The sequence below is a fragment of the Podarcis tiliguerta genome (genome assembly GCF_965153285.1).
Source record: "Podarcis tiliguerta genome assembly, chromosome: 5".
NCBI classification, from domain to species: Eukaryota; Metazoa; Chordata; class Lepidosauria; order Squamata; family Lacertidae; genus Podarcis; species Podarcis tiliguerta.
The window spans coordinates 70,406,564-70,432,731 of record NC_139538.1 but is presented as its reverse complement, the minus strand read 5'-3'; the positions used below and the strand labels follow the sequence as shown (position 1 = coordinate 70,432,731).

The window sequence follows — 26,168 nt, the reverse complement described above, 5'->3', positions numbered from 1 at the left end:
GTTTCATAGATAGACAGATAGACAAACACACACACACACACACACACACACTATTTTTTTTCTTTCCTTTTCCAAGATTAAACAGCAATAAATATACAAGTGTTTACTGGCTTTTTTTATTATGTTCTCCGCTATACGCAATTTCACGTATATGTGTGGTATCCGGGAACGTAACTCCCACGTAAGTGGGGAGGTGCCTTGTATCTTTGTGCTATAGAAGACCATGTCTTTCAGACCCTACCCCACCCTGAAAATTAATATAGCTTCAAGGCTTCAACCAATGCGTATTTTATATGCATGAGCCCCAGTTGTGTTCAGTTGAACTTATTCTCAGGATAGTGTGTGACAGGCTATTATTTCCTAAAAGGACTGAGTTTAGGCCTGTAGCCACTGAGAGTGGGGCTGCAGAAAGCAGAATGTTCTATGTTCAGTTTTTGTTTTTGTTCTTTTACTATTTTCCTTTAACAGGTAAAATATTAAGGAAAAGCACAGATTTAATATTTTTTTCTTACCAGTTTAGTAAAAATAAAAACTAATAACAACCTGTTCCTACTCTCCAGTGTCCCTAGTAGCAAAAGTAACTAATAAACCTAACAAGATTTTAAAACTTTATAGAATAATTTTTATTTAATTTTATTAATAATAGTTTAATTGTAGTAAAGTATTTGATTTTTCAACCCTGTACTCACTTACTTGGGAGCAACCCCAATTAAACATGTATACCATTCTGCTGCAAATAGCTGTACAGTGTGCATTCCTGGACTTCAGCTATGGCACAAGAGGACTTGTAAATAAAGTCTATATACCAGCCTGCTCCTAGAGATTCAGGGCTTTACAGAAAGGAGGTAAATAGACATCACTCCTGTGTAACCATCAGTTCCTTACTGCAGTCAATGAAATCATACTCATTTCTTAGTATAGACTCACACCCCATAATGATGCCTTCAGCTCTCAACTGAACATGTGCAGAAATAATCTCTCTCTATAATTCTTAAAGGAACATGCACTAGTCGGTCACAAGTCTATAAAGATAATTTATTTGTGCTTTTAAGGTTCAGTAATGACCACAAACAGACTTTTGGTTAAATCGATATGCAAGGTTTTAATGTCTTGTATATAATAATCCTAAAGCTATGCATTTTTAAATGCATGGCATTCAGTGGGCTTCAAATGGGGGCTGTGCTTATTTCACAAGTAGCAGAACTTATTCTTCAATATTGTGGGGCATTATTACAGCCAGACCAACAATTTGTGAGGCTCACAGAGCTTTTCTGTAAAATTTGCTAGAGAGAACTCTGTGAGATCACTTCCTTTGTCTGTCTTGGCAGGAAGCTGTAATACTACATCCTGCCTGCCTGCTTAGCAGCTGCCTCTTTCTTCATCATGCTTCCAAGCTGACCACATGTGCATGTCTGAGCTCTGCAGCTCAGATACCATTTTTGAACTTACATTTTGTACTTTTATAGTTTAGATAGTAACTATAAACCTGCTTCAAGACCTAGATTATGTAAGTAAATACCACTTTTAATTTTTTCACAAAGAATGTGTGTGTTAAGGGGGAGAAAAGAGGGGAAAGCAGGGAAAATCCAGTCTGTCTTAAAGGGTCTTGGGTTATTGTTTCTAGAAGGTTCAGTTAACCTTGTCTCAGCTTCCATGTTTAAGCTGCAAATCATGGTGCTCTGCTGATCTCACTAAGATGAACAAGAAAGGATAATAGCTAAACAATATATCCTCTCCTGGTGTCTACAGATATGTGGACTGAAATAATGGACACAGCTACAAACATTTAGCGAGCAAACACTCATAACAAGTGGATAATCAGCAATCTACCTGGTGGCTGATAATTATCATTGATACTGTTCAGTAAAACAGTCAAGGAGTCGGGAATAATACCGTGAGAATTTGTAGAATCTGAGACCAATGAGTTTGAATCCACAACTCAAACTCCTGTGTCCCATGACTCATATAAGAGCTAATAATTTTAACCAAAGTTGGTTAGGGATACTAATTCTTAAAACCCAGTTTTCCGTCCATACGCATGATTCCGCATGCGTATGTTTAATGCTTGCTACTACAATAGATCATGCAACTGTAGATGACTGGCAGGTCATTAGTCAGCCATGAGAAATGTTAATTTTGGACAGTTGTTGGGTTTTTTTAACTACTCTTGGTGGAGATTTTCAAATTAAGCCAATGTAGTCACAGCTCCAGTTTTTGTAGGCTGTTGGACAAGAAAGTATTAGCAGTTCTGCCTGGTCCTTTTTTTTATCTAGACATGGGGGGGGACCCATCCATTGGACATATATTAAGTGGATACGCAGAACCTGAGGACTTTGCTGGTGTTTGGTGGACTTTTGTGACATAACAATTGTCCCCTTTTGAACATTATACCTGCTGAAAATGACTCTATGTGGAACTAATGATGATACCTGCATATGCCTTTATGTAAAAATAGCTTGTAAAGCCTGTTCTTTCTTTGGGTCCTCAATCCAGTTGCATGATGACTTCTTGGCACCCATCTCTAGATTCTCCTTTTAGAATAAATAAATAAAATGTACAGAGTACTTTTTCTTATCACTGAAAAGCCATGGGTCAGCTTCTGATATTAAAGGAGGGGACCCAGAGGACAAAGCTGACAGTTACAGGCAGCTCTCTCGTCTCTATCTATCAGTATTTGTTACTTGCTTATTTTACCGCATCAACTTCTTCTAGTCTTTTCAGACTCGTAAGTCCTCAAAGTGTAGCCACCACTAGGGATCTCTTTAAAGATGTAGCACTCCCACTGGTGCAATGTCTTTGAAAACTGAGCTGTGAGGTTGGAAATATTGTGATACCTTTAGTACTTACATGGAGGTGCATTGTGGACCAACTTTGTCCTCTCTCCATTGACTCCTTTTAGAAACTCTGCAGGTTTATTTGAGAATCTCTCTGGGCTCTGTTGTTGTTGTTTTTAAAAAGATGTTTTCATCCTTTGAGATCATGCTTTGATCTACGTTTAAATAGGCAGGGTGAGTCTGACCTAGTTTCCCCCCACCCCTTTGAGCATTTGGGGACTTTTAGAAGCATTTTATTGAAGCAAACATATAAGAGTATCTGAGGCCAGTTTTAACACTTCAGAGGTTTGTTTTGAATACTCTACTATTTATATTTTGCTTTTACTGGCATCTTATTTATTCATTAAGACACTTGGGGACCATTAAGGCAAGAAACCTCAGCTGCTGAGGCACCGTTTCTAAATTCCTTGCAATGTTAGCTCTTACTAGAATAAGAAATATATGGGTTAAATTGATTTTCAAAAATAAGGATCAATTTATACCAGGGCTGGGGAAGCTTTTCAGCCCCAGAGCCACATTCCTTCCTGGGCAGCCTTCCAGAGAGCTCATACCAGAGGCAAAAGTGGGTGCAGCAATAATGTAAATTTTGTACTGCTGGCTAGTTTCTACACACATTCACCCGTACCTTTCTCTATCCTCTGTCCAGGCAAACTAGAGGCATTATCAAGAGTTCTAGAACACATTCTAGAGACAGGCAAAAAACTGACTAGACCACTGCTCCCATATGGCAAGCTGCATCACTACAGCATCTCCATGAGAGTTTTCTAGACTGATTCCATCCATAGTGGCCATTGGCTCCTCCTGGGCAGAAAGAAGTTTAAGAGGGAGATAGTAAGCAGCCTTATACTCTGTACTGTCTACTCTGACTGCCAATGGCTCTCCGGGGTTTTCGATAGCAGCCTTTCCCAGCTCTACCTGGTGTCACTAGGGATTGAACCTGGGATATTATGCATGCAAGGCAGATCCTCTGCCATTGATCTGTGGTCCTTTGGTTTGTCCTCTGATCCTGATAACACTTTGCTTCTGATTCTCAGGTTCCCCCTTCTCATTTCATTCTGCAGCCCACAGCCCATAATTGACTATTACACTGATACCTTGTATTTCCTCCAAGGTGTTCAGGTGGCACACATGGTTCTCTACCACCCGTTTCATCCTCCCAATGATCTTGAGGATTGCTTGAGCGAAAATCGTTCACCCAAGGATACCCTGTGAGCTTGAAACATGGGCCTGCCAGCACACTGACTCCCAAGCCCTCTCTAGCAAACAGGAATAATTTCAGAGTGGGGCAAGTAGCAGGGGTTCTTTCTCACACTCTACTCCCATCAGAAATGGGAAATACATGGATAAAAGAGATTGAAAGAGGTGGGCTTCTAAAGAAACCCTCAACATGGTGTGGGGGGAAACTAGAGGATTAAGTGTCTACATTACTTTGGCATGAATCAGTTTTATTATATTTCTCCATTCATATGTTATTTTTTTTAAAAAAACAAATAAACCCATATTTAGAAGAAATACATGTTTGTTCAACACACTCCTATGCATGTTTAATCAGAAGTCTTAAAAAATAAATCAGTGGCTTTACTCCCATGGATCGGCTTACTCACAGTTCAGTATGCATAGGATTAAAGTCTTAGATATTTTGAGAGAAAATATATCTATTTCTAGAAACATTTTCTCTCAAAATAGTCATTTTAAAACTCATCTCGATATCTTTCTTCAGCTAAGAACTTCATCAAAACATCTTGGAAGTGTGAAAGCTGGTGGCTCCCTAACTTTCAATTCACACTTTGGTCAGCAAGGTATGGGTTAGGTCAGTTTGTATTGGAATTCACAAAGACTGAATTCCTGAAGCATGCCTAGAAAAAGCTTTAAAACAGGAGAAAGAAACGGAAAAATCAGGCTACTGCAAAAACAGACTGAAAATCAGGACAAAAGAACTGATGAGGAATGTCAAGCAGAGGCAGTACATGAAAGCAAACACATCTGTCGCTCTACTGGCCTACAAGGGCTGCTTTTTTTTTGTGCCTTCTGAAAGCCTTATAAGCTGTTTTTTCTCCCTGTGACATTGTGTCTCCATGGTGTGAAGGAGAAGAAGCTGATCAAAATCCTAGCTATAGAAGTCATCACAAGAGTAGGGGAAAGCACATACAGGTTATAGAGGAACTAGGAGTGATAGCCAAAGGTATACACAGGAAACTTTTGAAGAACAGATAATACATTCTCAAATGTATTGAATGGCTGTGAATTTTAAACAGCCATTGGAGGGTAGAAGAGAGAAAAGAGAAAGTAACCAATGTGCGGTTTAACCCTCCCCCTCCACAACCCTAACAGATGGATTTCTAAGAGACAGAAAATTCAAATCAGGGAAGACCAAGTTTCATGGAATTTGGCCCCCTCTAATTAAAGCAAGGGATGCTTATATTTTTGAGCACCCCTGCTTTGAATAATTGCCCCAATTCTGGATGGAAGTCATTACAGTGTAGGGAACTGTGTGAATTCTAGATTCAGTTTGTTGCATATAGTGTGCATATGTGTCTATTTCATTGTGTCACTGGTAACTTTTTGTGTAAAGGATCCCCAAATATGTAGCTTTCACAAAATCATAAGAGCTGGATGATCAAGAGTTGTAAAATCATAAAGCTGATCCCATCCCTTGCTCAGTACATGAAATCCAGAGCTAGAACATCCCAACAGATGGCTGTCCAACTTACACTTGAAGACCTTAGCAACGAAAAGCCCTCCAAGTAATTGGTTCCATTGTTGAGCATTCCTCTTAATGTTCAACTGAAATCAATCCTGCTGTAAGTTAAACCCATAAGTTAAACCTGCCCTCCAGGGCATAGAAAAAGTTTTTGTCCTCTGCTGTGTGACAGCGCTTCAAATACTTGTAGAGTGCTACTATGGTCCCCCATCCCCCCCTTCTTATTTTCCAAACGAAAGCATTCCAAGATTCTTCAACCTTTATTCCTAGGACTTTTTTCCCCATACCATTGACCATCTTGGTTGCCCTCTTGTAAACCTGTTCTAATTATGTCTAGATACTTCTTAAAGTATGGCACCCAGAACTGGACGTAGAACAGCAGAAGAGGTCTGACTAGTGCAGAATGAAGTGGGCCCTTTGCTTCTCATGATTTGGAAACTTGAATTATGTTAGTGTGGCCTAAAATCATATCAGCCTCTGTCTTTTTTCCCCAGCCACATCACGTTGCCAACTCATATTCAGCTTCTGATAGACCAAAATCCTGAGATCTTTTTCACATATGCTGCCTTCAGTTCAGGTATCTCCTACCCTATAGTGGTGTGCTTGATTACAGGAGAGGGAGCAAAATGGAGAACTTTGTCCCTATCAAAATTCATTTTGCTAAGTTTCAGAGCAGCTTTCTAGTCTAGCATCCTTTTATTCCTGTCTTTTGAGGTGTTAGGTGTGCCTCCCAGTTCTGTGTAATTGGTCACATTTAATAAATAAAGATTCCATCCACCCTGTGGCCCTCCAGATATTGCTGGACTACAACTCCCACCATCCCTGATCACTGGCCATACCATTTGGAGCTGGTGAAAGTACTTAATAGAGCAGCAAGGCCACCATCACATCCACAGTCTTGCCAAGAGTGCTGGCTGTGACCAAAGATGGGGCAGGCTGGGGAATGTTCCCCACTGGTTGCTGCCGCGATAACTTCCACCCATTCACCTGTTTGGTGGTTAAAAAGGGAAACTTCATGCTGGTGGAGTCGCACTGGCATCACTCCATAGGGAGATGTCAACAGGGGGTGGGTCACTTCCACCCAATCCACACCAACACCATTCCAGTCATTTGGATTCCTCTGCCAATCACTGGAAAAAACCAACCAAGTCCCCCCCCCCATTACCTAGGATAGAGTCCAGCCATGCCCTACGTGAAACTTCCCTTCAGTTTGAAAATAGGTTTCTAATAAGGATTATCTCCTTGGAGAGGGAGTGAGAGAGAGAGATTTATGCATCCAGTTAACTGTTCCTCTCCCCACTCCCCAATAATAGTCCTTGGCTTTCAGTTCATGCCTACTCTTCCTCTTCAGCAATCAGTCATCCTGTAAGGGGAGTTGTTTCTTTTTGTGACATTCAGCTTTCATTCTTTTATTATTGCCTCTTTTCTGTTGTTGTTGTTGTTGCTACTGCTGCTGTGCCGTTTAACTCACCCTGATTATTCACATTGTCACAGACACAAGCAAACTAATTGAACTTACCTATGTACTGTCAAATGTAGTTGCCAAAAATGTTTGCATTGTCTCGCAAGCAGAACTTCTGTAAAAAACCAAAACCATTATTCAGCTTGCAGCCTTGGTGAAAAATTTAGAAATGGCTTCTTTGGGATTTCAGAATGCTCTAGTAAGGAATAGGGATGGGGGAGAAATTCAGTACAGTTTACATTAAAAGGGAAACCTACCTAATTTGCACTTTCTGAAACAATATGAGAACCGAAATGCAGTTATCCTTCGAAATCCACACTTATGCAAATTTTGCAGCACAGATTTCCAGTCAAGTAATGTGTCCAAAAATGCATATGCTGAAGTAGTGTCCATAAAAATGCATATATTGCTGAAAATAATTTGCAATAATGCCTTGTTTTAGGGGTAATTGCTTCGCAAAAATTTGTATATTAGGCTAAATTGGATACTAGGATGTGTATATTAGGAAAAAATCACCACAAAATACTGGCAGGTTTTCATGAGGGCTTTAAAAAAATAATAATCACAAGCAGATTTGGGAATGTGGAGTACTAAATTTAAGATCAGAAAAGTAAGAGGTTGAGAGAACCTGAAGTTGACAGATTTGCCCATTCCTAGTCAAAAAGACTCTTCCGCATCTTCAGAAGAGAAAAACCATTATTTATGTGTAACTCACGGAGCCTGCTTGAGGACGGTTGATGTAAATGAGTGTATTTCCATTTGCCTCACTGGAATCTCCTGAAGGTCATGGGGATTAATGAATAGACAATCTACAGATGGTGACTGAATAACTTGAAGTCTTGCTAGCAGTACTGCATTTATACAGAGAAGAAAAGAAGCAGAACTGTTAGTCCTTTCCGCCTCCGTATCCTTTGCTCACAACATAAGTAGTGCTGAGAAACCTCTGTTGGAGATGCTTTGTTTCTTTCATAGAACTTGAGTCTATGAGGTTTCTTGTGGATGACGAATGATGGTTAGTGCTATTAATTATGCATCCCCTATCTATGAAAACATAAAACTATTGGAAGGAATTCTGTATCTAATCTGTGGCTACTGTACATACATCCTGGATATTAAATGAAAGAGTTCTAGACTTTGCATTTTAATGTGATTGTTGTTGTTGTTGTTTAGTCGTGTCCGACTCTTCGTGACCCCATGGACCAGAGCACGCCATGCACTCCTGTCTTCCACTGCCTCCCACAGTTTGGTCAAGTGATTACTACATGCACTTTAGTTTGTTTGCACTTTGGTTGGGATTGGGGTGTATATTTCCTATGTGATCTAAAATCTTCCAAAGATGCAGATAAAATTATAACCTAGTATTTGAACATAGAATGAAAGGTGGGTTTTGAATAACTACATATTATATAGTCTCTTATCCAATAGAGAGTGTTGTACCAAAGGGGAGATGAGCAGCAAGAAGATAAACAGCTCCTGGCCATAGGTCAGAGAAATTTGGAGGAGGATGAATAGCAGTCCAGGAAATTCAGTATGCTATATGCAAAGGCTGGATAACCCTTTATTTCAAGGGCTAAATTCCATTATGGGGGCGTACACAACTGGTGGGCAGGACTAGAAGCAAAACTGGGGAAAGTCCTGAGGGCCAAACTGAGAGAGCTGGAGGGCCACATTTGGCTCCTGGGCCTGAGTTTCCTACCTGTGCTCTATTCTTGAACTTCAGTCGTTGTAACAAGGCTTTGGTGTGTTGTCTTGAATAGTTGCGGCACTTGCTATTCAAAGGGGGGGGGGAGCTTGATCTGAAATGAATGTTTTAACATTTAAAAAGTTAATTTGAGACATGAAAAGATTTCTGAAGAAGTGATCCCTGAACCTATGCAGTCATAATTCGTTAACCCAAATGCCATCTACTGACAAATTTAATGAAGGCCCTTTTTCCTAGACAAATGAAATGCCAGGCAGGAGTCTCCCAAGAACATAGCAGTTACAGGAAGTGTGGAACTGGCAAGGGATACCTTTATGCTCACATATTCACAGGCTATGATATCTAAAAAGGACTGAGAACAACTTTGGATGTTACAGCCAGTGATAATAAGCAGCTGAGTGAGTGGGTTACACTGACTATCATTTTTGTATGAGTTCTACTTGGAACATAAATGTGTGAAAAGTGGAAACATGAGTCATGAATCCGTTTAGTGGTTTGCTTATTTTTTGTGATATCCACTGCATTCTGATTTAAATGCTTGCAAGCCAGTGGGTCACAAGGCTGTCATGCCTTGGCTGCATCTCTCCTATGCCTTTCATGACAGCTATCTGCCCTGTTACAAGAGTAATAGCAAAAAGAGCTGTCATGAATTTTGCTTAAAGCACATTTTCATGTTAAATTTGGAGGCCCCTCGGGGAATATCCAAGGAATTTTGTGGGAAACAAATCACATTTTGATAAGACTCATGCAACTTGTAAGAGGAGTGGGTGTTCCCACATCCTTGGCCCTATCAAATTTCAGAGAGGTAACTGTATTTCTCTATATCATTCCTGGATAAAGAAGGAAGATTTCTTGCCTTCCTGCTCCATTGCTCTTCGTGACAGTCTGAGGATTGATGAACTGAAACAGAATCTTTTCAGAACATAGAAAATGTCTCCCAGAAGAAGTGGTGAAGTCTCACTGCTTCATACATTCTGAAACAACTTTCTAAAAATACGGTATAAGCTCAGAGTACAGGCAACATTGCAACAGACTGAGGAGACTTAAATTTTTTTGGTGGGGGGCACATTCCTTGCCTTATGCTTTGGAGCATGCATACTATGGGGCTCCCTTGGCTCACGAGATAACAGTCCACCACCCCTGCTATAGTGGGCTTCCTGCAACAACAAGAGTTGTTGGACTAGATGACCTTTGGGTCACGTTCCAACTGTGAATCTATGACTTCCGTCACTGTTAATAATTTTAAAGATGCCTGATTGAGCAGTCACTTCCTTCTTGTTTTTCAAAACTGTCGAAAAAAATGACTTTGCTTAAATAATAAGTTGGAAACTTAATCAAAAAAATTACAATATTTGTTTCGCTCTCAATGACTTCCCATTGTCTTTGTCTTGCACCACAAAGAGGCTAGTTATCAAAGCTTGCTACATACCGTATTTTTCGTTCTATAGGACGCACATTTTTCCCTCCAAAAATTAAGGGGAAATGTGTGTGCGTCCTATAGAGCGAATGCAGGCTGCGCCGCTAAGCCCAAACCCAGAACAGGAAGACGGAGCACTGCGGAGTGCTCCGTCTCGCTGCTCTAGCTTGGGGACGGCTGCGCGCAAAGCCTCTCCAGGGCAGTGGGGTGCCTTCACCCCGCTGTCCTGCAGAGGCTAGCAAGGCTGTTCCCAAGCCAGAACAGCCAGACGGAGGCCTCCATCTCGCTGCTCTAGCTTGGGGACAGCTGCGCGCAAAGCCTCTCCAGGGCAACGGGGTGCCTTCACCCCGCTGTCCTGCAGAGGCTAGCAAGGCTGTTTCCAAGCCAGAACAGCCAGACGGAGGCCTCCGTCTCGCTGCTCTAGCTTGGGGACAGCTGCGCGCAAAGCCTCTCCAGGGCAACGGGGTGCCTTCACCCCGCTGTCCTGCAGAGGCTAGCAAGGCTGTTTCCAAGCCAGAACAGCCAGACGGAGGCCTCCGTCTCGCTGCTCTAGCTTGGGGACAGCTGTGCGCAAAGCCTCTCCAGGGCAACGGGGTGCCTTCACCCCGCTGTCCTGCAGAGGCTAGCAAGGCTGTTTCCAAGCCAGAACAGCCAGACGGAGGCCTCCGTCTCGCTGCTCTAGCTTGGGGACGGCTGTGCGACAAGCCTCTCCAGGGCAACGGGGTGCCTTCACCCCGCTGTCCTGCAGAGGCTAGCAAGGCTGTTCCCAAGCCTGAACAGCGAGACGGAGGCCTCCGTCTCGCTGCTCTAGCTTGGGGACGGCTGCGCGCAAAGCCTCTCCAGGGCAACGGGGTGCCTTCACCCCACTGTCCTGCAGAGGCTAGCAAGGCTGTTCCCAAGCCTGAACAGCGAGACGGAGGCCTCCGTCTCGCTGCTCTAGCTTGGGGACAGCTGCGCGCAAAGCCTCTCCAGGGCAACGGGGTGCCTTCACCCTGCTGTCCTGCAGAGGCTAGCAAGGCTGTTCCCAAGCCAGAACAGCGAGACGGAGGACTCCCTCTCGCTGCTCTAGCTTGGGGACGGCTGCGCGCAAAGCCTCTCCAGGGCAACGGGGTGCCTTCACCCTGCTGTCCTGCAGAGGCTAGCAAGGCTGTTCCCAAGCCAGAACAGCCAGACGGAGGACTCCCTCTCGCTGCTCTAGCTTGGGGACGGCTGCGCGCAAAGCCTCTCCAGGGCAGGGGTGCCTTCACCCCGCTGTTCTGCACAGGCTAGCAAGGCTGTTCCCAAGCCAGAACAGCCAGACGGAGCTGTTCTAGCTTGGGGATGGCTGTGCGCAAAGCCTCTTTGAGGCTGGCGGTGGGGGAAAGCAGCGATTCCCCCCACCGCCAGCCTCACAAGCTCTGGTGAATGTACCTTGAACGCACCTTGTTTTAGAGGGGGAAAACAAGAAAATCCCCCCCCCCCCCCGTTCTCCCCCTCCTATGTTCCTGTGCGTCCTATGGTCCGGTGCGTCCAATGGAGCGAAAAATACGGTATGTTTGTTTTCTCTTATATACCCAGGAGGTTGGTATTTGATGGCCTTTTACCCCAAGAATTCAGTTTCCTGAAGCAGAAAATTAAGCTTTTTCCTCTTTTCTGTGGAAAAGTCAATGTGTCCCTAATATTCACGCAAGACTGTGCTAAGTACTATCCCTAAATAGCTGGTACAGCAAAAGGAATGGTCTGAACAAAGACATAGGGCTGGATCCAGACTAAGTCATGCTTTGGCCTCATTGAAATCAAGGAAGCTTAAGTTAGACATGACTTAGTTGTCTCCTTGATTTCAGTGGAACTAAATAAGGCATGACTAACTTATCAGCACAATCCAATCCAGAAGTGAATCTCATTGAGGTCAATAGAGCTTACTTGCACATAAGTGAGGGTAGGATTACAGTTTTTGTCTAGATCCTTCCTTGTGTTCAAGACAGTGGCCAAGTGTTTTTCCCTTAGCCACACTGAAGCTTCTCTTAAATAGGACTGAGATCCCTTGCTTTTATTTGCATTTTTGCAATGAGGTGTCAAGACACAGTGAGATTTATATTTTAGTTGTGTTAATGAGAACCTGTAGATAGTCTAACTCAGATGTGGGAATGCTTTCAATAAATGATTTTGACCTTCTGAGCTTTATGGGGAGCGGAAAACAAAACTGTGTTCAGCACTTTTCTCCTGCAATACAGGAAATGAAATCAAGAGGTGTGAACAGGTATATATAATTGAATGTTATTGAAAAGTAGACTTCGCCGCAGAAACAGCAGATCCAAAATCTGTTCCTATATCCTACCACTGTAGGCTCTTTTCCTATACCATACCACTTTAGGCTGCAGAGGGCTATGTGTTTATCCCCACCCCTCCTTGATACATTTATTTTGCATAGATTCATTGAGTTGTACACTTGGAAGTTCAGCTGCCTGCAATGCAGGAATATTCTCCCCCAACATGGGATTAGAACCCACAACCCTGAGAGTAAGAGTCTCTTGTTCTACTGACTGAGCTGTCCCGCAGGTCCTTAGTAAATTAACATGTCAGGAGAGGGGGCCAACCTCTCTTTCTTACTGATATTCACCTGATAGATGAATGAGCTTTTTTCCCCACATATATTTTCCCCATATATTCAGACATATATACGCACCAGGCAGTCCAGGATCTTACCATAATTTTGCCAATTAAAGAAACTCAACCTTAGCTTAATAATATAAATGGTGTTATTAAGCAATTAGCCTGGCATGGTTATTCTGAGGTATGGCCCACTGTTTTCAAAGGGCTCTACTCCCAGGAATGGTGTGCCTTTTGAGTTCCTTCTTTCCATGATCATGCTGCCACCTTCATTTGCTTTAGATGGGGAGCTTCCAGTCATGCTGTAGGAGGACTTAAGAAGTTGTCTTATACCTGCTGATCCATCTAGCGTTGTATTGTCTATATTGACTGGCAGCAGCTCTCTATAGAATTTCAGGCAGCACTACCTTGAGATACTATAAACTGAATCTGGGAACCTCTTCATGCAAAATGTGTACTTTATCACAGCACTACAGCCCTTAATTTTGTTTGGTCTGCATTTTAAGTGACTCAATTTGCACCTCCTGAACTAATACAGATATTGGAAGACAATTATCCTTTGGATTTCGCACTTCTCCAGATTTTGAAATATAGCTATTGCCTTGAAAAAAATGTATTAAAATGTAGAAGAAGGGGGGAAATGAATTTAAGGATAAAGTACATTCAGAAATGAGTACATTGAGATAAAATAAGTGTTTAAATAAGTGTTTTGTGCTCAAATATTTAAATACAAATTTCCATCTGCTTAAAAAAAAACACCCCACAGATCATTGTAAAAATTGGACTGAATGGAGTTATGATTAAACACATGCAAAACTGACATGCACTCAAGATAGAATGATGAATAATGAGGCTGTTTGCTGGGGCCTTGTGACAAGAGGGTGACATGGCTACATTGTCTCTTTATTTGTCAGTGTAGAATTTATTGAAAATCACTTTCATGGGGGGGATCTCAAGTTCTATTATGAGAAAAGAAGAAAATATCTGTCAGATTTCTTTATTACCATTCATAATTTTGTAAATCTCTATCAAGTCCCCTTCCAAGTTGTAAAAGGGCCCTTTTTAAAACTGTAAAAGCTTCAGCTTTGATTATTGTGGTTTGCTTACTATTCAGCAGTGATATCTGGCCAGCTTGTTCTGCCCTTTTAACTGTTCTTTCTGCCCATCTAATGGCTTTATAGATATAATTATAAGATGTTTGGCTGATGTACTATTAAAACCTAATTAATTTTCAGTTTGCATGAATTAGCTGTAATATGCATAAAGACACACATTTAGAAGTGTGATTACATGTTAACTGAAAAGTTGACTTTGAGACATTTGTTTATATATTATAAAATGAAGTAGCTCCAGGCTTAGTGTCTTAAAAATTCTTGGTTCATTACATTATGGCTCTTTGATTGTCTGAATGGTCGCCTGGCATTTCCATAGGGCAGAACTACGTATTACAAGAAAATACAGGCAACACAGAGGAGATAACTGTTTCTGTCTGTATGCAGAGAGGAATATTTGAGCTCAATCAAATGACATGTATATCTGAGATAATTTGTTGTTCCTGATGTTGATAGATTATAACGGATCAGTCTTATATCAGAAACACAACTGAATGTAACAGGGTTACTTCCAAGTAGATGGGTATAGGATTAAAGCATTACGATGCAATCCTGTGCATGTCCACTCAGAAGTAAGTCCCTCTAATTTCAATGAAGCTTCTCCTATGTAAAAGGGTATAGGAGTATAGCCTAGATAAGCAAGCAGGTACTGTTATTTTTGTTGTTGACATTTCTCTGTCTTAGGAGACAATGGAGGAGTGTGCCTTTGGGGGGTGAAGATAAACTGTTGGAAGGTTTACAGTGCCTGCTGTAACCGATGCTGGAGAGACATGTTTTGTTCCAGCTGGGGCAAATGGAGGCATTTGGATGTGCTGCTACAGCTGCACCATGATGTTTCTTCTCTCTGCACTTCTCCCAGCAGTCACACTGTAAATATGATCAGTAGTTTGTAATTTGGAAACAGTAAGATGATTCAGATAACCTACTAAGCCAAACCTTGGCTTTCTGACACAAGCATGAGGCCTTCCAGGGAGGAGCTCACAGCCACTTAGCCCCCCTCCCTGCTCTTTTGCTGCCAAGCTGTGCCATACTAACCCAAGATTTGGCTCCGCATGTCATCTGAACTGACACTTGTAGTTTTGGTCTCTCTCTACTACTCATACTCAGGTAGAGATGGGCAAGAAATTCAGTTCAGTTCACATTCAAAGGGGAATCTTATGAAATTGGCACTTTCTGAAGTCATGAGTGAACCAAAATGTATTTTTGCCTTATGTATAAAATTCATTGCTTTGAAATAAAGCAGGCGCACTTCCCTTGATTTTCAAGTCAGAATTGCCTATAAATTTTATTATAAGAAAATAAAAAAATATTATTTCCTGACACCTTTAATAAGGGTGTCTGATGACTCACTCTCTCCTCCCTGAAATATTGCTTGACCTTTCCAGGTGTCTTTTGGCTATGGTCAAAATTTCTTGAACATTTGGCCAGAGGAGGAATTTCCAGTTTTGATTTGGACCCTACTTGAACTGAAATTTCTCTTGGGTGTACTGCCAAACAATTTCATTGAGTGACGCCAAGTTCTAGTCTTATAAGAGAGGAAGAAACATTTATCTCTGTCCCATTTTCTTCACAACATTCATGATTTTTATAAGCCCATTTAAAGCTGTAAAAACGTTGCTTTTAAAACTGTGTCTGGGATGGAGTGGGGACCCCTCTTGTTTCTGAAATCTTTTCAGAGTGTTTCCATCCCCAAGTGTTCCCCATCCAATTTCACTTCAGGCTAAATTGCAGGGCCTTCCTTATATTCCTTATATTCTTCCTTATATTAACACCTCAGTATTAATCCTTTGGAGCAGCATAGTTGACAAGCAACTGATAAGGCAGGGTAGGGACAAGCATTTAACTCTGCCTCCATTGCTGTTCTTTCTGGAAGGTGATTGTTTGCAGGAAGTCTCCACTATTTTTCAATCGATTTTCCCAGAGTTCTAAGATGTACAAGAAGTCTCAATGGTTACAGGACGCTCCTTGCTTCAGATGATTGCCTTTCAATTTATCGAGGGCAATTGGAATGGTGACAGGGCTATAGATACTCTTCCTCATGGTTCCTTTCACATGTTTACTGACATCTGAAGGCAGCCCTGTTTAGGGAAGTTTTTAATGTTTGATGTTTTATTCTGTTTTTAATCTGTTGGGAGCCACCCAGAGTGGCTGGGGAAACCCAGACGGATGGGTGGGGTATTATTATTATTATTATTATTATTATTATTACTACTACTACTACTACTACTACTGAATGTTTGAAGAGGGTTTTAGTCTTAGATGTGTTTTGTCTAGTATGATATGTCTATATTCAGATTTCTTGTGACCCTTACATAACAAATCTATTTGTCATTTGCACACTGGTGTTTGTGTAAGGTGCAGAGATAAGTTATTTTGAAATTTGTTTTTAAACTATTCAATCTGTGCATGTTCTGGAGCTAGCAGATCTGAACTGTACCTTCCACACTAATATGCAGATTGGAACATAGCTGTCCTTCAGATTTTGCACCTCTCCAAATTTTGCAGTGCAGTTCTTCACGGACTGCCTTAACAACAACAAAAAGGTACCATCTTTTACTCACCCAAATAAATAAATGATGATTGAATGATGGCAGGAGCAGATGAATGTGAAACTGGGATGAGACTGGTGTCATGGGCCAGAAATAGGAGAAACCTGTTCAACAGGGGGTTGCAACTGGCTAGATTCTCCTGTGCTTTCTTACTCCAACATGTATCTGCACTTCATATTACACAGTATTTGCAAGGAGAAATCTACCTGCTTGGAGTGGGGGGTGGGGAACCGCGGCAATAGCCTCCCAGCTGCAGCATCACTGTCACTTAAAGTGAGGGGTGAGACAGTGGTGTGGTTGGGGTGTGCAGGTGCACTAACATAGCTTATATGGCAGTCTGTGTGCAGCCCCAACCTTGCCCCCCTTTCCTAGTATGTGGTAGTGATACTGATGGGGGGCATTGCTGTAGCTATGCTTCACGAAGCAAGCTGCTCCTGGTGTTTGCCACTGCTGACTCCAATTTATATGTAGCATTTATGGTGCATACAGTTCAATTTGTCTGTACTGGTGCTGGCTCAAGACATTTTGATGGCTAAAGTAGATTTTATTTACTATTAGATGTGTAACACAATCAGTTTGAAGTCACCTTGATCTTTCAATATATTCTATAGCTCAAACATACACTCTGCTCTTTTGTGAATAACACATCTGTGAGGTGGTGTTGGTGTGTGTTGGGAGTTTCAACCAGGAAGGCCCAGGTTTCAGTCTCTGCTTAGTGTGAGGCTCAGTGGGCAACTGTGGGCCTGTTACTTGTAGACTAGCCTAAAAAATGGGTAATCTCCATGCCCAACACACTAAGCTCCATAGAGGAAATGACAGGCATTCATTCATTCATTCATTCATTCATTAAATCTAGAGTTTGGGCCTGCTATTGTCTATATCACATGGGCGGAATTCCACCTGGGCACCCCACTGACAGAAAGGGAGGGAGGGAATATCACCTCCTCCCTGAAGCTCCCAGTGCCACCTTTTATACTTCATACTATGTCATACTTCATACTATTTCATACTATTTTGGAGGGTCCCCCGACCTCCCGGAACAGATGGGAGGTATAGAGAGCTGCAGGGAGTGGGTAAATCATGAAAACCACCCCCTTCAGCATTTTGCCAGAAGAATTCCTCTGCTATATCATGTGCCTTTATATCTGCAGGAAGCAAAGTCTGGCTCCATCCTTGTGAAACTCATAAGTAATGTATATTTTTCTAGAAAAGCTTGGGTCCCCCCCCCTTCTGCACTGCAGTCTCTATCAGAAAATTGATTGCTTTTGTTTCCTTTTCACTGATGCCGGTCACATCTTGAACAGAGCGTTTAGTGATCCCATTGAAGATATCAAAAATAGTGAAAGTGATGTCAAAGGAGAATACATGTTAGAAGAAAGAATCAATTTTTTATCCATTCTAATTGCTTATATTATGAATTTCATTACAGCCAATTCCATTATATGAATCCATTCTCTCATGATAGTCAATAATTTGAAAGTTCAAGTAGATTTAATAATTCATTCAGTGAGCCCTTAACATATTTCAGTTTTCCCCAATACCATATAACAATTATCACGACAGGCAAATTTAAACTTGTGTGCTCAAAGATTTTTCTAAGTATGACATTTTTGGTCTCTGCACATTCTATAAACTCCCATAGGAGAAGAATTCATGAACAACTAATAGCAGACCCAGTCAGTTTAGAGACACAGTTTATTCACCCAGAGCTCTGTGCAGTTAGTTCAGGTTCGGCTGAGCTAAATAACAGTTGCAACAGAGATGTGTGCTACTGGGTTAAGAAAATGGATCTGATGCAGACATAAGCTCTCTTCAGGCATTCAAAGTGAATATGTGAAGATTGCTGTGGCATTGTGTGCAGAAACCCTGCCTGCAAAATCCAATTCCAAGAGGACACCTTCATGCACTGAGTGCAAAGGTCTGAAGGGGGCTCCAACCATATTCAGCTGAACACAGTTGCCTCTGTGGGACTGGGAATCCTGTGTTGTCAGGGTTCCCAATTGCACAAAGGCGTCAGTGCAGGGATCTCCTATACCAGGCATGGGGAATCTATGGCCCTTCAGATGTTACTGGCTTCCAACTACCATCAGCACAAGCCAATGTGGCTAATGATCAGGGATCATGGGAATGCCACAGGTTCTCCACCTATACGCTGCATATTTTACCCCACAAACAAGCCAGATGTGGCTTGAATGCGCAAATAGGGCCATGATATTGCATTGTTCTTAAAGTTTTAAAGAAAAACAGCGGACAACATGAACTCTTGATGTGATGTCTGTCACGGCTAAAATGGCCGCTGTTTCTTTAATGCGAATAAAGCTGGGTCAGCATGACTCAGCGGCCTGCAGCAGGTTGTATATATAAAGTGAGAAATGTTAGTTTGTGCTGAGGCTGGTGTTTGGGTTGGTTGGTTAGTGCTGGTGTGTATAGTTATTCAGTCGTGTTTTGCACAAAGACTTTTAAGAATAAAACTCTGCAAGGATATTCTCGTGGACTCTTTTATGCAGACAAGGGTCCGAGGACCAGGCTGAAGAGACAAAGGGAGGTCAGAACCCTTTCCTTCTTTTTTGGGGGGTATGGATTTTCAAGCTCAGTTTCAAACAGCTTACCCCTTAGGTATGCTGGAGAATTTAGACTCATAACAGTTAAATGCTAGAGCAATATTTAATAAAAAATGAAGGAGTACAAACCAAAGTAAGTACTTTCACCTGTTTTTTTAAAGGTATTTCTGATCAGTAATGGTGTGTATGATGAGGAAGAATCATCCTCCTGACATTAGCTTCTCTGCTGCCTACATGAACTGGGCCTGGGCAGGGAGGCAGCAAGTTAGGAGCACCAGTGTATCTGCGCAGCCCTGGCCCTGCCACTTCCCCAGCCCCACCCATGTAAGGAGAAGTGCTGCTGGAGATTCCACCCCACCACATGTGGCACAACTTTTAATATATTTATAGTTCATTGCTCTGGGCACCAAAAGTTTTTTAAAAAATTAATATAATATACTTGTGCTACCGTATATAAAATGAGTTCAGCAGAAGGAAATGTCCATAGAACAGAGTTCAAGGCAATGCCCTTCACTGGGGGAAAAAATCCAAAGAGTCTATAAATCATTAAAATGACAATCTGCACATGGGGGTGCATGAATTGGGGTTGGGGGTCAGTGAATTTAGGATTACTGACTAAATGGGTTTTTAAGACTGAAATGCTATGGATGTGTGGGTTGGTGTGAAGATTGTAATGCAGCACCAAAATGTTGCAACATAGACTTCAGGGAAGCGTCTTTGGGGAGGGCATTCCATAACCAGGGTGCCAGCCCAGAAAATGTCATGTCTCTAGTAAACTCCCATCATAAGTCATTTGGTAGAGAGACACCCAAAGAATAGCCTCTGAAGGTCCATGTAGGTAAGGTAAGTTCCAGAGGAGGTGATCCTTCAGGAAACCTGACCCCAAATGTTTAAGGCTTTAAATGACACTTTTAATTTGGCCCCCAAACAGACTGACTAAACACTGGCATAATATGATCATGTTCCAGCTAGCAACCTCTCTACACTCTTTGAAACTGCATAGAGTTTTGTCCATAGGAGAGTTGAGCGTTCACTACTCTATACCAATGGAAACAATACGGCTGACAGTCTATATAAAATAAATGCTTTCCACTTTGATTCCAGATATGTGTTTGTGAAATTTAACATCATCATCATCATGCATCAGGAATCCACTGGAAACCACCTGAGGGGAAAGAGGAAGCAGAAAGCACTTAGACAAAGTAAGTTTCAGAACTCTTAATGCAATATTGTACTTAGCTTTTCTTAACTCATTCTTGAAACAGCAGTGGTATTCGTGTTCAAAAAACAACAAACGAACTTTGTGACTTTGGACTTTTGCACATTTTGTGTGTTTATATTGTTTATCTGGAAAAATGGGTTGCTGTGTATCAGTAAAGTTCCCCTTCATCAACCACTCTGCTCATAATCACACCCTCCAAACACTGCCTTGTAGTGAAGAAACAGGACATCAGCCTGTGCTTGTGTGCAACATTCAGCTACACACTTTAAAAGTGCTTTACTGTAGCCTGATTGTACCTACTAATCATGATGATCACCAGCAACAAATAATCTCCACTCTTTTGGTACTCAATAGGCACTTTACCAACTCTTTCTTGCTGCTGGAGGTGGTGGTGGGCTAATGGAATCAATACTTGGTTGCAAGCTATTCTCTCTCATTGTATGCCTTTTGTAGATACTTTTTACCCAAAATTTATCAATTATTTTCAATACATTGAGCCATTAAAAAAAACATATTTATGTGTTTACGCACTAAAATGCACTGCAAAATCCAGAAAAGTACATAAGCCAGCTGGGAGTTGTGTTCCATTTCTCAAGCAAGTTCAGGTACATCAGATCATGTCAATCCCCTGTGAAAAGTGGACCAAATTTCATCCCTAGATGGAGCCAGGTAATTTTTCCCTGTATTTTTCTCTGTCTGAGTGAAAATCTGTACATCCATCCATCTACCTATTGGGGGGGGGGGAGTGTTTGTTGTCTCCAGACATCAGTAAACCCTGAAAAGGTAATCACAAAGTTCTGCAACTCCAGATTGACATTATAAATATGAAATGAAAATCAAACTTGAAGCGTTAAAGCTCATGATGGTGTATGAATATTCATTCATTCTGTGGCACTTCCATGAATTCTTTTAATTACCACCTTTTCATATTCTAGTTTCTCTGTAATTCGTTTGATAAACAATTCTGCAAAGGGGTTGCAAATGACACTTTCATTTTGCCAATCTCAGAGGTTATTACTTGAAGAAAATACATCATCAGGATTGGTCATTTTACATCTTCTACGTATGAGAATCAGTCCTAATTGCATTTTTGTTTAATTGGTGATGCCTAAATCCATGAAGTAAGGGAATTCTATTCTTACACATCCACAAATAATTAAATATGGATTCATAATTAGCATTCACAGAGACTTTGACGAGTTTTGCAGCAAGGTCCAGGGACCAAAAGGTCAATAATTGAAATCTATCATATGTGTGGGTATTTAGAGGCTGAAATGCAAGCAGAATCCATAGCAGAACAGACCCAGTTATGTGTATACCAATTATGTGTATCTGCACGATGGATTAAATTGCTGCCAAAACGTACAATGACTGCTAACAAGGAGCTAGTTAGTTTGGTAAAAGTTAAACACTTTTAGATCCCCCTGGTTTCAATAAGAGAGATTTACCGTATTTTTCGTCCCATAGGACGCTCCGTCCCATAGGACGCACCTAGTTTTTTGGGGGGGAAATAAAGGAAAAAATTTTTTCCTTTATTTCCCCCCCAAAAACCAGGTCGGGGAAACCTAACCAGGTTGAGGAACAGCGGGATGGCGGCGATGCGCCTTCCTGCTGTCCCCCCAGCTTGTGGGGCTGGCAGATGTCTGCCTGGGCGAGGGGCGCTCTGCTTCAGGGCGCCCCTCGCGCCAGGCTGCAGGCTGCTATCCGCAGCGTGGGGAGCGCTGCTGGGACCTCCTGCAGCGTTCCCCATGCTGCGGATGTCTGCCTGGCCCGAGGGGCGCTCTGCTTCAGGGCGCCCCTCGCGCCAGGCTGCAGGCTGCTATCCGCAGCGTGGGGAGCGCTGCTGGGACCTCCTGCAGCGTTCCCCATGCTGCGGATGTATGCCCGGCGCATGGGGTGCTCTGCTTCAGGGCGTCCCTCGCGCCAGGCGGCAGGCTGCTATCCGCGGCGTGGGGAGCGCTGCTGGGACCTCCTGGAGGGCTCCCGACACTGCGGATGTCTTCCTGAAGCCTGGAGAGCGAGTGGGGTCGGTGCGCACTTTTAGATCCCCCTGGTTTCAATAAGAGAGATTTACCGTATTTTTCGTCCCATAGGACGCTCCGTCCCATAGGACGCACCTAGTTTTTTGGGGGGGAAATAAAGGAAAAAATTTTTTCCTTTATTTCCCCCCCAAAAACCAGGTCGGGGAAACCTAACCAGGTCGAGGAACAGCGGGATGGCGGCGATGCGCCTTCCTGCTGTCCCCCCAGCTTGTGGGGCTGGCAGATGTCTGCCTGGGCGAGGGGCGCTCTGCTTCAGGGCACCCCTCGCGCCAGGCTGCAGGCTGCTATCCGCAGCGTGGGGAGCGCTGCTGGGACCTCCTGCAGCGTTCCCCATGCTGCGGATGTCTGCCTGGCGAGAGGGGCGCTCTGCTTCAGGGCGCCCCTCGCGCCAGGCTGCAGGCTGCTATCCGCAGCGTGGGGAGCGCTGCTGGGACCTCCTGCAGCGTTCCCCATGCTGCGGATGTATGCCCGGCGCATGGGGTGCTCTGCTTCAGGGCGTCCCTCGCGCCAGGCGGCAGGCTGCTATCCGCAGCGTGGGGAGCGCTGCTGGGACCTCCTGGAGGGCTCCCGACACTGCGGATGTCTTCCTGAAGCCTGGAGAGCAAGTGGGGTCGGTGCGCACCGACCCCTCTCGCTCTCCAAGCTTCAGCGAAAGCCTGCATTCGCCCTATAGGACGCACCCAGATTTCCCCTTCATTTTTGGAGGGGGAAAAGTGCGTCCTATAGGGCGAAAAATACGGTAAATGCATGCAAAGCTCTCGTATTTAAATTAATGGTCTTTGCTGGATCATGAATTATGAAATTATAAAAAACAAATAATAAAAACACATTAAATCATTTGGAAACCTTCAGCTGATTTCAGTAAAGCCACATTTGAAAAGTGGTGAAGGGGTTTCAGGGCATAGTGATTAGAAGGAAACTCCAACCGCCTGCACTGCAGGAATCTCAACTCACAGGTCACCCAGCCTGTGCTTTGAGGTTTATTTTACTCCTATGCAGTTACTGTATACCATTTCTGAAATATATAAAGGAAAACATAAATATATGCTTCTATCAAGGATGTGTACCATGGTGATGTTCGGTATATAGAGAGCTGCTGATGGGCTGGAAGTGTGAAAGAAATAAATAGGCAATATAGCAGCATCTCAGCTACTAAGGACAACAAGTCATCTTGTCTAAAAGCGTTTATACTTTCATCTGTCCTTTCCAGTCTGCCTGCCCAATGATTACTGTGAACTCAGTATCTGTGCATAGTCCTTCAGTAGCATATATTGGTCAAATGAAGATTTCACTTTTTTCCCTTCAGTTGTAAAAAGTGTCACTGCAGATGACAGACAGACAGACAGACAGACAGACAGACAGACAGACAGATGCTTAGGTGGAAGGAGCTCCCCACACAGCTGGCCAGGTATCCTCTTTACATTCATTTGCTGGAGCTTTGGTGGTGTATACTGCCATTACGTCACTATGGATAAAGAGGAATACCACCAGTACTTTGCACCAATAGAAGAGGTTAAGCACCAACAGCAGGAAGAGAGAAAGGCTCCCTCCAGATGCCCTTTTATTGCTTATGATGATCAGGAATAACGGGGGTTGTAATTCAACAACATCTGGGGGGGGCACAGGTTGCTCTAGCAGTAGGTCATTTGTGGGGGGAAGGGGAGGACAGCGGCATCCAATTGGTGGCACGTCACTCAATAAAATGGGGCAGGGTACCCTGGGGAGCGCCAGGTTGGTGGTGGCTGCAGCCCTGCATGTACCCCACCCCCAGTGGGGCTACCAACAACCTAGAACTCCCCCACAATGACACTGCCTCACCCCGCCTTCGCTCTAGTCAGCATAGTGCTGCCACTGGAATGACACCACTTCTTCTGTCCTCCCCCTTATGACCCATCACTGGGTTCCCTATCAGTGGTATAAAGTGAGTCTGCTCAAGCTTTAGCAGAGACTAGTTGGGGAGCTTTCCAAGTATTGTCAGGCCAGACGTGGGATTGACTTTGCGGTCATAGCATGGGGGCCTTTTTTATTTGTATCCTTTGGGTAGCTGGGGCTCAGGGACTGCACTGGTCACTGGAGTCTAAATGCCAGCATTTGGGGGCTTTTGCACATGCTTTTTGACTATCCGGAACTTGGATGAAAAGTAGCCAAACATGGGGACTATGTCTTATTTAAGTGACTAGCACAAAAATTACCTTGCTGGATCATGCCAAAGTCCATCTAGTCCAGGGGTCAGCAAACATTTTCAGCAGGGGGCAGGTCCACTGTCCCTCAGACCTTGTGGGGGGCTGGACTATATTTTGGGGGGGGGGAAATGAACGAATTCCTATGCCCCACAAATAACCCAGAGATGCATTTTAAATAAAAGCACACATTCTACTCATGTAAAAACACCAGGCAGGTACAGTGGTACCTTGGGTTAAGTACTTAATTCATTCCGGAGGTCCGTCGTTAACCTGAAACTGTTCTTAACCTGAAGCACCACTTTAGCTAATGGGGCCTCCTGCTGCTGCCGCGCTGCCGGAGCATGATTGCTGTTCTCATCCTGAAGCAAAGTTCTTAACCAGAGGTACTATTTCTGGGTTAGCGGAGTCTGTAACCTGAAGCGTATGTAACCCATGAAGGAGACAAATCCACAACCCGCAGCATTCACATTCTGAAGCACCACATCTGCGCTGGCGCAATTTGGCGCTTCTGCACATGCACAAAGCGCAATTTAGTACTTCTGCACATGTGCGAGCGGCAAAACCTGGAAGTAACTGTCCCGCGGTCTGCAACCCGAAAACACGTAACCTGAAGCGTCTGTAACATGAGGTGTGACTGTAAAAGGACGCATTCTACTCATGTAAAAGCATGATGATTCCCGGACCATCCGTGGGCCAGATTTAGAAGGTGATTGGGCCAGATCTGGCCCCCGGACCTTAGTTTGCCTACCCATGATCTAGTCCATCTCCAGCATGCTGTTTTCAACAGCAAACAGCTAGGGACTTTGGGGGAAAGAGGATTGACTAGGATCTGGAGATGAACTCTCAACTCTGGGTTCCTAATGACTTGGTACTGCCTTGAGCTAATCATAAGTAGACATGGGCAGGAAGGCTTAATCACACTTTTATGAGTTTGTGTCTTCTATGGTTAGTTTGAAATATTGTTGAGCAGCACCAGGAAGTGGGAAAGACACTTTGAGAATTACAATATATTGTATTGTCTGAACAACCTGGTGCTTAATGTAATACAAATTGAATTGGCTGTCTTGCATGAGTCATCCAAAGAGCATATTATTATTATTATTATTATTATTATTAATTATTTGCAATGCACCTATTTGTTGTTTGAGGCACCCAGGAATCGCTATTTGTAGGGCTGGAGCAGGAGTTGATGGGCGAAGACTGATTCTGCTTTGATGCAAAGGGTCAGCCTTTTGTTCTTTAACAACTCTACCGACAAAGCAGATTATCTTAAAATTTTACCTTTTTATCATATAAATCTTAACGCCAATGCAGAGAGAGAAAGAGATGACAAATCCCTCAGTAATACTAATCAACAGTGCATAAGGGTCATTGTTTGAAGGAAATGTATTTCATTTTTTAAAGTTTTCTCAACAAACCCGATCTGTTCCATCTTTGGAGCTTGAAATCTCATAGTAAATAGTACATTGGCATGTGGGTGTGCTGCCGTTATTTGGTATGAATTAAGTGACTCCCCCCCCCCCCCCGAGCTGCCCTTTACTATAGCTACTCATTAGTCGACGATTGTGTGACTATGTGGAGGAATGTTGTCTCGTACAGAAAGTCACTGGATTTTTTTTAATGTCATGTACATTCTAATTCCCTTGAATACATTTGGTTTTCCTTTGATGGTGATTATGATAATCTATGACCAGAGTTCACTTGAGGCATCCTCCTATGTCATCCGTTGGCAAATGCTGTGGAAACTAGTAGGGTAGTTGTTGTTTTTATTAGTTTTGGAGTCACCACAATTAT

The 26,168-nt window shown here is 43.0% G+C and overlaps 1 protein-coding gene across 8 annotated transcripts in view; it reads left to right on the top strand.

The window, feature by feature from the left end:
- The window catches only part of LOC310677313 (uncharacterized protein), a 728,781-nt gene that overhangs the window by 640,321 nt on the left and 62,292 nt on the right, over positions 1–26,168 (top strand). For 4 of the 8 annotated variants that reach the window (XM_083440141.1, XM_083440144.1, XM_083440143.1 and 1 more), the window contains 2 exons: positions 20,032–20,129; positions 23,498–23,599. In XM_083440141.1, coding sequence (XP_083296267.1) covers positions 20,032–20,129; positions 23,498–23,599 — 200 coding nt within the window. The remainder of the gene's footprint in view (positions 1–20,031; positions 20,130–23,497; positions 23,600–26,168) is intronic. The other 4 variants (XR_014511054.1, XR_014511055.1, XR_014511056.1 and 1 more) reach the window with 1 other exon arrangement.